This window comes from Opisthocomus hoazin, chromosome 13 (assembly GCF_030867145.1).
Source record: "Opisthocomus hoazin isolate bOpiHoa1 chromosome 13, bOpiHoa1.hap1, whole genome shotgun sequence".
Lineage (NCBI taxonomy): Eukaryota > Metazoa > Chordata > Aves > Opisthocomiformes > Opisthocomidae > Opisthocomus > Opisthocomus hoazin.
The window spans coordinates 18,255,440-18,270,671 of record NC_134426.1 but is presented as its reverse complement, the minus strand read 5'-3'; the positions used below and the strand labels follow the sequence as shown (position 1 = coordinate 18,270,671).

The 15,232-nt window shown below is 68.6% G+C and overlaps 1 protein-coding gene across 1 annotated transcript; it reads left to right on the top strand.

The window, feature by feature from the left end:
* Positions 1–2,867: 2,867 nt before the first annotated feature.
* DTX1 (deltex E3 ubiquitin ligase 1) lies at positions 2,868–15,067 on the top strand. The gene is made up of 10 exons (XM_075434673.1): positions 2,868–2,979; positions 4,027–4,764; positions 9,484–10,135; positions 12,138–12,199; positions 12,327–12,488; positions 12,695–12,756; positions 12,894–13,052; positions 13,129–13,290; positions 13,378–13,467; positions 14,519–15,067. Exons 2-10 carry the CDS (start codon positions 4,506–4,508, stop codon positions 14,741–14,743), a joined length of 1,833 nt encoding a protein of 610 aa, XP_075290788.1. The 5' UTR covers positions 2,868–2,979; positions 4,027–4,505; the 3' UTR covers positions 14,744–15,067.
* The last annotated feature ends 165 nt before the right edge of the window (positions 15,068–15,232 follow it).

The following is a 15,232-nucleotide window of genomic DNA, read 5'->3' as shown; positions in this document are numbered from 1 at the left end:
TCTCTGCATGTGCATGGATACACACATGTGTGTGTGTGCATGGTACACACGTGTGCACATCTGCATGTGGGTGGGTGCACACGTGGGCAAGCATTGGTGCACATGCGTGTGTGCATGTGTGTATGGGCTCACATGCGTGATTCTGTGCGTGCATGTGTACACACGTGTGTGCCTGAATGTGCACACGGGTACACAGGCGTGTGCATGGGTACACACACGTGTGCCATGGGAGTGCGCATCTGTACGTCCTCACACCCACACCCGTGGGTCCGTGTGTGTTTCCGTGCACGCGTGTGCGTGTGTCTGTGTGTGCGTGCGTGTGCGAGGCCCGGCTGCGCGTACATCTGTCCGTCCGTCCGTCTGTCTGCCCGCGGCTGTCCTTCCGGTGGCCTCTGCCACACGTGTGTGTGGTCCCCGTGTCGGGGCGTGCGAGGAGGCCGCGTGTGTGCACGGCCGCGCGTGGGTGGTCCCTGCCGGGGGTCTCGGGGACGGGGGGGACGGGGGGGACGGGGACGGGACACGACACACCCTACGGGCAGTGTGTGTCTGTCTGTCTGTCTTTCTCTCCCCGCGCTGGCAGCACCCCGGGACCCCGCAACCCTCTCCTCTGTGGGGCGGGGGGGGCTGATTGAGGGTGTCAGCTCCCCCCCCCCCCCGCCTGGGGGGGGGACCCAGGCGTTTGGGTGGTCGCTGTGGGCCCATCTGCGTCCCGCCCCAGGGCCCCCATCCGTGGGGTGGGGGTGCGAGGGGGGGGCTGTGCCCCCCCCCCAGCATGGGGAGAGCACTGGGAGGCCTGGAGGGGGGCACAAGCTGGGCAGGGGGACTCCTGCGATGCCCCCCCACCCATGGGTGCCACCTTCCCCTGGGCGGGGAGGTGAGCGGGGAGCTGGCACAGCCCGGGCGGGGAATGCACCCCCAAAGCAGGCACCCACGCCTGGGGGGGACCCGTCACCCCGACTCCCTGCCGGCCCCCCTCGGTGGGCAGAGCACGGGGGTGTCCCCAAAGCCGGCCCCCCCGCGGCGCCGCAGCCCCCGGGGTGTCCTTGCCGCAGGGCCGCTCAGCCCCGCGGGTGCTCAGAGGAGCCGAAGGTCACCCACACTCCTCCTCAGACTAAACAAGGCTGCAGTCAGGCGCTGGGGTCCAGCGGGGGCCCTTGGGTGGGGGCGGGGGGGTATCGCGCCCCATGTGTCCCCCTCCCCAGGTCTGGGTGGTCCCCCCACGTGTGGTGGGGACGGGGCTGGGGTGCTGTGAGGGCTCCTGCTTGGCTTTGGCAGTGGGGGCTTTGGGGGGCTCCTTGCCCTGGCTCCAGGTCCCCATGCCACGTCCCTGTCCCAGCTCCAAGTCCTTAAGCCATGTTCTGGTTCCTTGACCTGGCTCCATGTCCACATGCCATGTCTCCATCCCAGCTCCATGTCCCCACACCATGGCCCAGCTCCAGGTCCCTGTTCCAGCCCCATGTACCCATGCCATGACCCAGCTCCAAGTCCCTGTCCCGACACCATGGCCCCACACCATGGCCCAGCTCCAGGTCCTTGCCCTGGCTTCACGTCCCCATCCCATGGCCCAACTCCAGGTCCCTGCCCTGGGTCCATGTCCCCACACCATGGCCCAGCTCCAAGTCTCTGTCCCAGTTCCATGTCCCCACACCATGGCCCAGCTCCAAGTCTCTGTCCCAGCTCCATGTCCCCACACCATGGCCCAGCTCCAAGTCTCTGTCCCAGCTCCATGTCCCCACACCATGGCCCAGCTCCAGGTCCTTGCCCTGGTTCCGTGTCACAGAATCTGAGAATCACAGAATGGTTGGGGTTGGAAGGGACCTCTGTGGGTCACCCAGTCCAGCCCTCCTGCAGGCGTGTTGGAGGGGCGAACACGCGTGTGCTCACCCAGTCCCGGTACAGGTCCCCAGTGTGGGTTCCCAGTCCTGGTGGATGTCCCTGGTATGGGTTCCCAGTCCCGGTGTGTGTCCCCACCCTGGGTGCCCAGTCCCGGTGCATGTCCCTGGTGTGGATGCCCAGTCCCAGTGCAGGTCCCTGGTGCGTGTCCCTGGTGTGGGTCCCCGGTGTGGGATCCCAGTCCCAGTGTGTGTCCCCAGTGTGGGATCCCAGTCCCGGTGGGTGTCCCCCCTGTGGGTCCCCAGTCCCAGTGTGTGTCCCCAGTGTGGGATCCCAGTCCTGGTGGGTCTCCCCGCTGTGGGTCCCCAGTCCCAGTGTGTGTCCCCAGTGCAGGTTCCCAGTCCCAGTGGGTGTTCCCAGTGTGGGATCCCGGTCCTGGTGGGTGTCCCCAACCTGGGTACCCAGTCCTGGTGCATGTCCCTGGTGTGGGTGCCCAGTCCCAGTACAGGTCCCTGGAGTGTGTCCCCGGTGTGTGTCCCTGGTGTGGGTTCCCAGTGCTGCTGGGTGTCCCCAGTACGGGTTCCCAGTGCCAGTGTGTGTCCCCAGTGTGGGATCCCAGTCCTAGTGTGTGTCCCCAGTGCGGGTTCCCAGTCCCGGTACAGGTCCGCAGTGTGGGTTCCCAGTCCCAGTGGGTGTCCCCAGTGCAGGTTCCCAGTCCCGGTGGGTGTCCCCAGTGTGGGTTCCCAGTCCTGGTGGGTGTCCCCAGTGCGGGTCCCCAGTCCTAGTGTGTGTAACCCAGTGTGGGATCCCAGTCCCTGTGGGTGTCCCCGATCCCCTGTGACCCCCCCCCAGTGTGGCTGCCCGGTCCCCGGTGCAGATGCCCGCTCCCGGCGCGTGTCCCCTGTGCGGGTGCCCGCTCCCGGCCGGTCCGCGCGTGTCCCCGGTGCGGGTGCCCGCTCCCGGCGCGTGTCCCCTGTGCGGGTGCCCGCGCGGCCGTGCGCGCCGCCGCTGCCCGTGGCTGCCCGGCGCTGGCGGAGCGCTGCCGCCGCCCGGCCCCGCTCCGCTCCCGCTGCTCCCGGTGCTCCCGCTGCTCCCGCTGCTCCCGGCGCTCCCGGCGCGGCTGCGGGTCCCGCTGCGGCCCCCGAGGTAGCGGAGCGGGGCGCGGGCGGCGGCCATGGCGGGGCAGGGGGGGCCGGCTCCGGGGTGGGGGGGGGGCGGCGGGACCGTGCAGCGGGGGTCTGGGGGCTGCCGAGCACCGGGGGGACCGGGCACCGGGGGGGACCGGGCACCGGGGGCTGGGCCTGGGTTTTCCACCCCCCTCGGCCCCCCACGAGCAGCCTGGCCCCTGGTGGGGGGGGGGGGGGCTGGCAGCGGGGCTCGTCCCCACAGCCTGGCCCCGGGGGGGGTTTGGGGGGGGTCCAGGGTTGGGGTGAGGGTCCCGCTGGCCGCGGCGGTGCTCGGGGTCACGGTGGGTGCTGGGCAGGCGTGAGGGCGCACACGCGTGTGGAGGTGTGAGGGAGCGCGTGTGCACGCCCGCGTCGCGTGTGCGTGTGTGTGTGTGTGCATCCCTGGGGGGGCGGGGGGTGGTTGTGGGGGGGGTGTTCTGCTGCCGTGGGTCCCTGTGTCTGTCTGTCCGCCTGTCTCATCCCGCTGTCTGTCTGGCTCACCGGCTGCCTGCGTGCCAGCGCGTCTGCCCGTCCATCCGTCTCGCTGTCTGTCTGCGCCTCGCCATGTCCGTGTGTCTGGCTGCCGACAGCGGCTGCCTGCAGCAAACCACCCCCCCACAAACCCCCCCGGGGGGCTGGTGGGCAAGCGGGGGGCAGGCAGCCCGGGATCGCCCCCAGCCCGGTGCCTGCAGTGCAGATCATCAATCAGCAGCACCCGGAGCGGGCTCAGGGGGCCAAGGCCTCCCTGGCACCCAGACCACCCGGGCGGGGAGCGATGGGGCTCCTCGGCCCCCGCCAGCCCCCCCGGGGCTGGCAGCAGGGTCACCTGTCCCCCCTGTCCCCCTTGTCCCCGCTGCCACGCTGGAGGCCAGCAGCCGGCCAGGGCTGGCAGGCAGCCCACGCTGCCAGGGCTGCGGGTGCAGCGGCCTCGCTGCCCACCGGCTCCGCGGGGTGATGGGGACGGTCCCCCCGCTGCCACCCGCCCGGTGGTACCCAGGGTGACCGGCGCTGTGGCCCTGTTTTGCAGGTGACACCCCCCCTCTCCTTTGCCACCCACCGGTGCCGTGCTGGGGACGGCCGCGGAGCCACCGAGGACGTGGGCACGGGAGCAGGACACACGGAGGAAGAGGAGGAGGGGGTGTCTCGGGGACAGCACCCCAGTTCTGTGTCCCCAGCATCACCTGCAGCCGCCAGCCACAGCCTGGGGGGGTCCTGGTGGCTTTTCGGAGCCTGCCAGCGCTGTGAGGAGGAGGAAGGGCTGAGGAAGACGTGCCGGGTGATGGATGGCCCCAGCCCGGCGTGGGGACCCCGGGGGAGTGGGACCGGGCGGCTCGGGGACCTTGGGGACCTGGCTGGCAGCGCCCGCCTCTGCAGAGCCCCGCAGTGTTTGCTCTGCTGAGCTCCGGAGCCCGTGGCCCGAGGGAGCCGGGAGAAGGATCTGGAGGGGCTCCGGGTGAGCCCTGCGTCCCGGGGCATGGCGCGGGGCTGAGCCGCCATCCCCCCGGCATGGCGCGGCAGGGCTCGGGGGCCGTGCTGGCCTCCGGCGGCCTGGGCTTCCCCCCCCAGAACCTGGCCCGCGTCGTGGTCTGGGAGTGGCTGAACGAGCACGGGCGCTGGCGGCCCTACTCGGCCGCCGTCTGCCACCACATCGAGAACGTGCTGAAGGAGGACGCCCGCGGCAGCGTGGTGCTGGGCCAGGTCGACGTCCAGCTGGCACCCTACGTCATTGACCTCCAGTCCATGCACCAGTTCCGGCAGGACACAGGTAAGGGGCTGGCGCCGAGCTGGGAGCATCCACCCACCTACCCGTCCATCCTTCCACCCTTCCATCCATCCATCCATCCATCCATCCATCCATCCATCCATCCATCCATCCCTCCATCTATCCTTCCTTTCATCCATCCTTCCATCCCTCCATCCATCCATCCTTCCATCCATCCACGCATCCATCCATCCATCCATCCATCCATCCATCCATCCATCCATCCGTCCATCTCTTCATCCATCCCTCCATCCTTCCATCCATCCCTCCATCCATCCGTCCATCCACCCACCCCAGTGTGTATCTGTTTGTCTGCCTGTTCTTCCATCCATCCATCCATCTCTCCAACTGTCCATTCATCCATGCATCTATCTCAGTGCATATCTGTTGGTCTGTCATTCCATCCATCCATCCCTCCATCCCTCCGTCCATCCATCCATCCCTCCATCCATCTATCCCTCCCTCCATCCCTCCGTCCATCCATCCCTCCATCCATCCATCCATCCCTCCCTCCCTCCATCCATCCATCTATCCACCTGCCCGTCTGCCCGTCCATCTGTCCCCGCACCCAATCGCACGCCCTCTCCTCTCCGTCCGTCTGTCCGTGCCGCTCCCCCTCTCCTTCCCTCACCCTGCTGGGCCCTGCTCCCTCCGTGGACCCCCCGCGGCTCCTCCTGGCCTCTCCTTTTCCCCTCCCCACTTCCCCCCTCCACCACGGACCCCTGCCCCGGGGGAACGTGTCCCAGTGTCCCCTCTCCCCGCCGTGGGGTGCTGGGGTGGGCAGTGTGTCCCACTCTCCCACTGACCGCCCGTCTGCCCCACAGAGCTGCTCCACCCAGTGTCCCCAAGGAACTGGGGAGGCCCCAGTTTGGGCACTGGGAGCTGCGGTGGGCGCTGGGCTGGTGGCAGCTGTGCCTGCCTGGTGACCGCGCTCTGCTGCGGCGCGCATCCAGGCCACGCGTCCTCAGGGAAATCAACGCTGGTCCCGCGCCGGCAGCGAGCCCAGCCCCCATTAGCTGTGTCCCTGTCACGGCGTGACTCGTGCAGCGCTGCGGGGGACTCGCCGGTTCGCTTGCTTTCCTGGCCATCCCCGGATCCCTGCAGAATCCCCACCGGGTGACACCCCGAGCTCCCCCCAGACTTGCCTGGGGCCACCCCAGAGCAGGACCCCCATGGCCGTGCTCCACTGCTCGGTCACCCTTCCCGGTCACCAGTGATGGCGAATGATGCTGTGTGTGGATGTGGCTCCCGCAACGGGCTGGGGACCAAGATGGGGACAGAATCACAGAATCCCAGCATGGTGGGGGTTGGCAGGGCCCTCTGTGGGTCACCCAGCCCAACCCCCTGCCCAAGCAGGGTCACCCAGAGCAGGCTGCACAGCACCGCGGCCAGGCGGGTCTGGAATATCTCCAGAGAAGGAGACTCCACAGCCTCCCTGGGAAGCCTGGGCCAGGGCTCCGTCACCCTCAAAGGGAAGAAGTTCTTCCTCGGGTTCAGCTGGAACTTCCTCTGCTTCAGTTTGTGCCCGTTGCCCCTTGTCCTGTCACTGGGCACCACTGAACAGAGTCTGGCCACGTTCTCCTGACCCCCACCCTGCAGATGTTTAGAGGCATTTCTAGGGTCCCCTCTCAGCCTTCTCTTCTCCAGGCTGAACAAGCCCAGCTCCCTCAGCTTCTCCTCGTGGCAGAAATGCTCCAGTCCCCTCCTCATACTCGCAGCCCTGTGCTGGACTCTCTCCAGTAGCTCCTCATCTTTCTTGAACTGGGGAGCCCAGAACTGGACACAGTGCTCCAGATGGGGCCTCACCAGGGCAGAGCAGAGGGGGAGGAGAACCTCCCTCGACCTGCTGCCCACACTCCTCGTGATGCACCCCAAGATCCCATTGGCCTTCTTGTCACCCAGGGCACGCTGCTGGCTCATGGTCACCCTGTCGTCCCCCAGCACTCCCAGTCCCTCTCCGCAGAGCTGCTCTCCAGCAGGTCAGCCCCAGCCTGTACTGGTGCCTGGGGTTGTTCCTCCCCAGGTGCAGGACCCTGCCCTTGCCCTGATTGAACCTCATCAGGTTCCTCTCTGCCCAGCTCTCCAGCCTGTCCAGGTCTCGCTGGATGACAGCACAGCCTGCCGGTGCGTCCACCACTCCTCCCAGTTTGGTGTCATCAGCAAACTTGCTGAGCCAAGCCAGGGACCTGCCACCCTGCTTCTGCCATCGAGCCTGGCTCGGAGTCTGTCTTCTGCTGGGCACGGGCTTGGCAAGGGGCAACTTGGCACCCGCAGCCCTGAGTCAGCGCAGCCGCGGCCGCTGGCACGACCGGGTAGGGTTGTGCAAGCGTCCGCAACCACGCTGACTCAGGGCTGCGGGTGCCACCGGGACACCCTGGTTGTCCCCATGCCAGCTCCTGCCAGCTTTTGCCAGGACCCATCCTCTGACAGCAGGCACCCGGCGTCATGTCCCACGGCCACCGTGCCCCCGGGGAGCACATGCCCACGGTGGTGGCCGCGGCTGGGTTTGGGGGTGAAGTGTCTCTTCCCGGGATGTCCCCCAGGTACCGCGGTCCCCATGCAGGGCTTGGGGATGGGGATGTGGAGAGAGGGGCCTCGCCGTCCCCAGGGGTGTCACAGGAGGGGACGTGGCCATCGCTTTGGCTCCGTCCTGTAGAGGGAACTTGGCGTCGACGTCTCCGTGTGCCCCTTGCCTCTATCCACCTCCGTCCGTCGGCTCTGCCCTCGGAGGGGGCCTGGGGACAGCCAAGTTGGGAGGCTGTCACATGTCCCTGGAGCCCCGTGGTGCTCGGGGACAGGAGGGTCCCCGGTGCCAAGGGTGGTCCCGGTGCCCGCCGTGGCGTGGGGACATGGGGAAGGCTGGGGGCGAGGCTCGGCTCGGCCTGCGCCGTGCCTGGGGAGGGCGAAGCTCCAGCCAAAAAGACGACGGTGCGAAATGAGGTGACCCCGTTCTGAGCAGCGGGGACACGCGTCCCCTCCCTGCGGCCCTGGGGACGCTGGCTCAGCCCTGGGGCTCCGGCGCAGCTGGCGTAGAGGGCAGGAGCTGGTGGGCTGGGGGCAGCTGGTGGCCCTCGGGGACCCGGAGCTGCGTGTGCCCACCAGCACGGGCTGGGGTGTCCTCCCCTCACCCGCCTCTGCTCCGGATGCAGGTGCCACCGGGCAGGGGGATGCGGGATGCGGGTGCAAGCGAGATGCGGGAGGCGGCTGCCAGCGGGCAGGGGGAGCGGGCTGTGGGCAGTGGGATGCGGGTGCAAGTCGGCAGGGGGATGTGGGATGCGGGTGCAAGTGAGATGCAGGATGCGGCTGTGAGCAGGCGGGGGATGCGGGATGTGGCTGTGAGTGGGCTGTGGGCACTGGGATGCGGCTGCCAGCGGGCAGAGGGATGCAGGAGGCGGGTGCAAGCGGGCAGGGGGATGCGGGATGTGGATGTGAGCAGGCAGCGGGATGCCTGGTATGGATGCAAGCGGGCAGTGGGGATGCGGGATGTGGCTGTGAGAGGGCAGCGGGATGCCGGGTATGGCCGTGAGTGGGCAGGGGGATGCAGGCTGCGAGCGGGCAGGGGGACATGGGACACAGTTGCAAGGACCAGTGGGATGTGGGACATGGATGCGAGCGGGATGCGGGATGGGGGCACGAGCGGGCAGCGGGATGGGGGCCATGGATGCAAGGAGGCGGGCGCGGATGCAAGCCCAAGTGGGATGTGGGGCAGGGATGTGAGCGGGATGTGGGGCAGGGATGTGAGCGGGATGGGGGGCAGGGATGTGAGCGGGATGGGGGGCAGGGATGTGAGCGGGATGTGTGTATGAGCCAGCGGTGGGATTGGGGATGTGGGCAGCAGTGGGGACGAGCGGCTCGCGGGGGGCTGCCGGAGCGGGGGGAGCAGCCTCCCTGCCCCCCCCGGGGCCGCCGGCAGAGCTGCCTCAGCACAGGCCGGCAGCTGGGGCCAGGCTGTGCTGCCTGGCGCAGCTGATGATTAATGAGCGTTATTAGCGTCGTTAATCGGGCTGGGCAAACAGTGCTGGCGAGGGGATAGGAAGGCACCGAGCTGCGGGGGCACTGCCAGGGCTCGAAGAGGGGGCGGCGATGCCTCCCCCCAGCCCCAGCTCTTCAGAGGGGGCTGCAGCACCCAACCTTGGTGCAAATGAGCAGCGAGGGGCCGGGATTTGGCCCCGCACCGGGGACAACGCCTCGCTCCTGTCACTGCCAGCGCTGACCGGAGCCGCGGCCACTGTCAGGAAACCCCTCCTGACCAGGAAACGGTCCCCCTGCCCCGGGGATGGCGAGGGGACCCTGGCTGGGTGGTGCCAGAGGTGGGCCTGGAGCAGAGGGATGGAAAAAGGCACTGGGGGCCAGGCAGCATCACCCTTCCTGCGGCGGCCGAGGCCGTGATCCCAAGTGCCGGCAGCCCGGCCGTCGGCCAAACCGCCGCTGCCGCTAAGCGAGGGTGCTGAACCTGACGAGTCCCCGGGGAGCACGGCCCCGCCGATCGATCCTGGCTGCTCGGCGCGGGAGCTGCCTGCTGGGGGGTGGTGGCCGTCCCCCCTCCTGCACCCCTGGGTGCCTTTGCGGGGGGCGAGAGCGGCTGCTCGCCTCCTGAAGCGCCTCTGCATCGCCCGTTGCTGCGGGGTGCCGGGCTGGGAGCTGGACCCGGGCGTGTGCGGGTCCCTCCGCCCGCACCCCGGGGTGCTGGGGTCCCGCGGATGCTCACCCCCATCTCCCTAGGGACCATGCGCCCCGTACGGAGGAACTTCTACGACCCGTCCTCGGCGCCGGGGAAGGGCATCGTGTGGGAGTGGGAGAACGACAACAGCTCCTGGACGCCCTACGACATGGACATCTGCATCACCATCCAGAATGCCTATGAGAAGCAGCACCCCTGGCTGGACCTCTCCTCCCTGGGCTTCTGCTACCTCATCTACTTCAGCAGCATGTCCCAGATGAACCGGCAAACCCAACGCAAGCGCCGGCTGCGGCGTCGCATGGACCTGGCGTACCCCCTCACCATGGGCTCTATCCCCAAGTCGCAGTCGTGGCCGGTGGGCGCCAGCACGGGGACCCCCTGCTCCTGCCCGCAGTGCCTGCTGGTCAACAGCACCCGCGCTGCCTCCAACGCCATCCTGGCCTCCCAGCGCCGCAAGCTCTACCCGGGGGCCGTACGCCAGAGCAGCACCTTCGCCGGGGCGGCTCTGTGGCCGGTGGCGGGGACCGGGACGGGTGGCACGGCCAAGGGCGAGGGGCTGCGGGTGCCTGGCGGGGCGTTCGCTCCCGGTCCGAGCGTGCCCGGCGGGGTGCCGCTGGCGGGGCTCAACAACCTCAACCGGCCCGGCACGCAGCGGGGGGCCGGGCTCGGCGCCCGTGCCACCGTCCCCCCGGGGTAAGCTGGGCTGGGGGAGGGCGGCCTGGGGAAGGGTACGGTGGCGGTGTCACCATGGCCGTGGGTGGGGATGCCAAGTGAGGTGGGAGAGGGGAGATGGAGGTGCCTCATGCCCCGCTGTCACCTTGCACGAGCCTTCTGGCACTGTGGCACCTCCAGCCCCAGGCTCCCCACCCTGGGGACGCGGTGTCAGGAGGGACAGTCGCGGCAGCTGGCCTGTCCCAGGAGGTCCCCTGGGGACCTGGTCCTTGCTGGCCAGCGCAGGGTGGGCGACCCTAGGTCATGGCCCCAGTGCCACCAGGCAGGACGCAGTCGTGGGGACCACAGGGGACCTGGTCCTTGCTGGCCAGTGCAGGGTGGGTGACCCTAGGTCATGGCCCCGGTGCCACCAGGCAGGACGCAGTCGTGGGGACCACAGCTGTGTCCCTTGCGTGGGTGGCATTAACTCACCAAGGGAATGCAGGTGGGCGAGCAGACCCCCGGTGGGGTGTCCCTGTCCTGGCACCCGAGCCCCCGCGGCTGTAGCCCTTGGTGGGTGGGTGCGCTGTCCCCTCGGGGCGCTGGGGACCAGGCAGTCGCTGGCCGAGGGGCAGGCAGGAGCAGCCATGGCCCCAAGCCTGGCGTGGCGAGCGGGCTGTGACGGCAAGGTTGGCAGTGTGCCGGCGTGGAGAGCCCCAGTGCCGCTCGCTGGAGTGGGAACCGGCCCGGAGCCCATCCTGGGGTGCTCAGTGGGAGCTGCCCCGAGGGGAGCGACCGTCCTGGGGGAGGAGTGCAGAGCCTGTCGCATCCCTCCCGGCCCCGGGCTGGGGGCTGCGGGGGGACGCAGGTTCGTGAGCCCCCGGCCGGTGTCGGAGCGTTTCCTTCCCCTGCTGACATGCTGCTTTCGCTTCCATGTGCCGGGCGCTGGGCCAACCAGTCCCCGTCCTGGCATGTAGGGCCCGTCCCGTGCGTCCCCATGGACAGGTAGGAGGGGGCCAGGAAGACCCTGGGGTAGGGTGGGCTTGGACCTCCACCGCTGCCCTGGCCTTGCCACGGGTAAAGAACAGGAGGGAAAACACCCACAGCCCCATCTTGCGTGGGGCTGAGCACTGCCGAACTCATCACCGTGATGGTGTGGGCATGGGGGCACTTTTGGGACTGGGGAGAGGAAGACGCTGCTGGGGGGAGGGCTGCTGTGTGGGCTGCCGAGCTGGGGCAGCGCCCTGGGGCAGGACAGCACTCGGGCACCGTGAAGGCTCCTCTCCTGGGCTTTCTTGCTTGTCCTCCATCCCAATGCATGCCCTGTCCCTTCCTCCATCCATCCATCTATACATCCACCCACCCACCCACCCATCCATCCATCCATCCATCCATCCATCCATCTATACATCCACCCATCCATCCATCCATCCATCCATCCATCCATCCATCCATCCACCCATCCACCCACCCACCCACTCATCCACCCATCCACCCACCCATCCGTCCATCCATCCACCCACCCGTCCGTCCATCCACCCACCCACCCATCCACCCACCCACCCACCCATCCATCCATCCATCCATCCATCCATCCATCCATCCACCCATCCATCCATCCATCCATCCATCCATCCATCCACCCATCCATCCATCCACCCACCCATCCGTCCATCCATCCGTCCGTCCATCCATCCATCCATCCATCCATCCGTCCATGGATGCTGGCAGCCCTGGAGGGTGAGGGTCCCCTTGGGGCGCGGGCAGTGGGTGAGGTGCTGAGGCGCAGGGACAGGGGCATGCGGGACGTGAGGTGTCACCACCGGGACGTCCCGATGAGGCACCCACACCGGGGCAAAAAGGACGTGGTGTCCCCAGCGCCACTGGGACCCCAGGGATGGACACGTGGCACCGGGTGACAGCCCCATGGGATGGGACAGCAAGACCCTGTGTCCCCGGGGAGGACACTGCCCTGGGGACATGCGGTGGGTGGAGGGGATGCTGCCAGCGCGGCTGAGCCCCTTCCCCTCCCGTCTCCACGCAGGGTGCCCGCTCTCCCAGTCAAGAACCTGAACGGCACTGGCCCTGTCCATCCCGCCCTCGCAGGTAAAGGGGGTCCTGCCACCGGCCGGGCGTCACCGCGGGGTGACACTGGGGGGCTGGGGGGCAGAAAGGCCGGATGGATGGCCGTGGGGTGGACGGACGGACGGACAGCACCTCTCGCCCGGCGCAGGGATGACGGGCATCCTCCTGTGTGCTGCCGGGCTGCCCGTCTGCCTGACCCGTGCCCCCAAGCCCGTCCTGCACCCGCCGCCCGTCAGCAAGAGGGACATCAAACCCGTGCCCGGGGTCAATGGCATCTGCAGGAAGACCAAGAAGCAGCACCTCAAAAAGAGTAAGGAGCCGCTGACGGAGGGGAAACTGAGGCACGGGCCGCTGCCTGTGGGGGTGGGAACCCTGAGGGGCTTGGGGGAACGCCCGCAGCCCCTCTGTGCCATGCGCTGGCACCCCGTCCTCCTGGTGCTGTCGCCAGGGAGGGGTCGGGGGGCTTGGGGATCCCGGGGCAGGCTCTGACGGCGTTGCCGGCTCTGCCCGCGGCAGGCAAGACCCCCGAGGATGTGGTACGCCGCTACGTCCAGAAGGTGAAGAGCCCCCCGGACGAGGTGAGTGGGCCTCCGCGGTGGGTTGGGGGGCTTGGGCGTGGGGAGGGGGACGGGCAGCCCCCCGCGGCGGGCAGAGAGCCGGGGCTGAGCCTCCCCGTCCCACGCGGGCGCCGGTGGCCGTGGGCCCGTGCCCGCAGGACTGCACCATCTGCATGGAGCGGTTGGTCACCTCGTCCGGCTACGAGGGCGTCCTGCACCGCCGCGGCGTCAAGCCGGAGCTGGTGGGCAAGCTGGGCAGGTGCGGGCACATGTACCACCTCCTCTGCCTCCTGGCCATGTACAACAACGGCAACAAGGTGAGCCGGGACCCCCACCCCGGGGGGTGCCGTGGGGCGGGGGCTGACCCTGACGCCCGCCCGCCCGCCCGCGCAGGACGGCAGCCTGCAGTGCCCCACCTGCAAGGCCATTTACGGGGAGAAGACGGGCACGCAGCCCCCCGGGAAGATGGAGTTCCACCTCATCCCGCACTCCCTCCCGGGTTACGCCGACACCAAGACCATCCGGATCGTCTACGACATCCCCACCGGCATCCAGGTGAGGAAGCTGCGCCCGCCGGGATCCCCGCCGGGCTGGGTGCCCCCACCCCGCGCCGCCCACTGACCCTGCTGCCCTCCCGCCCAGGGCCCGGAGCACCCCAATCCCGGCAAGAAGTTCACGGCCCGCGGCTTCCCGCGGCACTGCTACCTGCCCGACAACGAGAAGGGCAGGAAGGTGAGCGTCCCCCCGGCACCGGGGTGGGACGGCGTGGGGTGGGGTGGGAAGAGAAAGAATGGGATGGGATGGGATGGGATGGGATGGGATGGGATGGGATGGGATGGGGTGGGGTGGGGTGGGGGTGGGATGGGAAGAGATGGGATGGGAAGGAAGAGATGGGATGGGATGGGGTGGGATAGGGTAGGTTAGGAAAAGAAGGGATGGGATGGGATGGGATGGGATGGGATGGGATGGGATGGGATGGGATGGGATGGGATGGAATGGGATGGAATGGGAAGAGATGGGAAGGGATACAGTAGGGTAGAAAGAGAAGGGATGACATGGGATGGGATGGGGTGGGAAGGAAGAGAAAGGATGGGATGGGATGGGATGGGATGGGATGGGATGGGATGGGATGGGATGGGATGGGATGGGATGGGATGGGATGGGAAGGAAGAGATGGGGTGGGATGGGGTGGGATAGGGTAGGAAGAGAAGGAATGGGATAGGATGGGATGGGATGGGATGAGAAGGAAGAGAAAGGATGGGATGGGATGGGGTGGGATGGGATATGGTAGGGTAGAAAGAGAAGGGATGGAATGAGATGGGATGGGGTGGGAAGGAAGAGAAAGGATGGGATGGGATTGGAAGAGGTGGGATGGGCTGGCATGGGCTGGGCTGTGATGAGATGGGATGGGATGGGATGAGATGAGATGGGATGGGATGGGATGGGGTGGGATAGGGTAGGAAGAGAAGGAATGGGATGGGATGGGGTGGGATAGGGTAGGTTAGGAAAAGAAGGGATGGGATGGGATGGGATGGGATGGGATGGGATGGGATGGGGTGGGGTGGGGTGGGGTGGGATGGGATGGGGTGGGATGGGGTGGGATGCAGCGGGAAGGGATGGGAGAGGCTGGGGAGGCAGCAGCAGTGCCGGGGCGGGGAGTGCCACAGGGAAGGGGGCACCGCGCGTGCACCGCACCGGGGCCGCACGCCGCACCCTGGGGCGCCGGGGGCCGGGCAGTGCGAGGACCGGGGGTGCTGGCGGGTGAGCGATGGGTGCACCGCAGGTGCTGAAGCTGCTGCTGGTGGCCTGGGACCGGCGGCTCATCTTCACCATCGGCACCTCCAACACCACGGGGGAGTCGGACACGGTGGTGTGGAACGAGATCCACCACAAGACCGAGTTCGGCTCCAACCTGACGGGCCACGGCTACCCCGACCCCAACTACCTGGACAACGTCCTGGCCGAGCTGCTGGCCCAGGGCGTCTCCGAGGCCACCCTCAAGGACTGAGGCGAGCGTGAGGGGCTCCCCGCCACCCCCGCGTGTCCCCCTCCTCTCCCCGTGCCGCTTCGCTGCCGACGCCGCAGCTCTGCCGGGTGGGCTCAGCCCCCACCCCGGGCTGCCCGGGGCCACCCGCCACGCGTCCCCGTGTCCCCCGCCGTGTCCCGGTTCACCCCGCATCGTGGGCTGGGGCTTTTCTTGTCCCACCCGTGGCCTCTCCACGTGTCGCTGCCCGTGTCACCCGTGTCACCCGTGCCGCCCCACGGAGCCGCGTCCAGCCGGAGCCGTCTGTACATCTCCGTGTTACAGAATACACCCCGCGCCGGGACAGTGTCCCCCGCGTCCCCTCTGCGTCCCCACTCGTGTCCCCGCACCTCGCTGGGGCTGCTGGGTGGCTTCGCCGCGGGGTCCGTCCCCGCTGGGCTGTCGCGTCGGGGGACGTTGGGCTGGCGGGGGGGGGGCTTGGGGCACCCCGTGGGGAGGGGAGGGGGTGGGGAG

What these genes read in the sequence shown, in the direction of transcription:
- DTX1 (XM_075434673.1), top strand. Translation starts at nt 4,506, where the DNA reads ATGGCGCGGCAGGGCTCGGGGGCCGTGCTGGCCTCCGGCGGCCTGGGC. An exon ending in TGTACAACAACGGCAACAAG is followed by an intron (nt 13,053 to 13,128) that starts GTGAGCCGGGAC and finishes CCGCCCGCGCAG; the next exon opens with GACGGCAGCCTGCAGTGCCC. An exon ending in ACAACGAGAAGGGCAGGAAG is followed by an intron (nt 13,468 to 14,518) that starts GTGAGCGTCCCC and finishes GGTGCACCGCAG; the next exon opens with GTGCTGAAGCTGCTGCTGGT.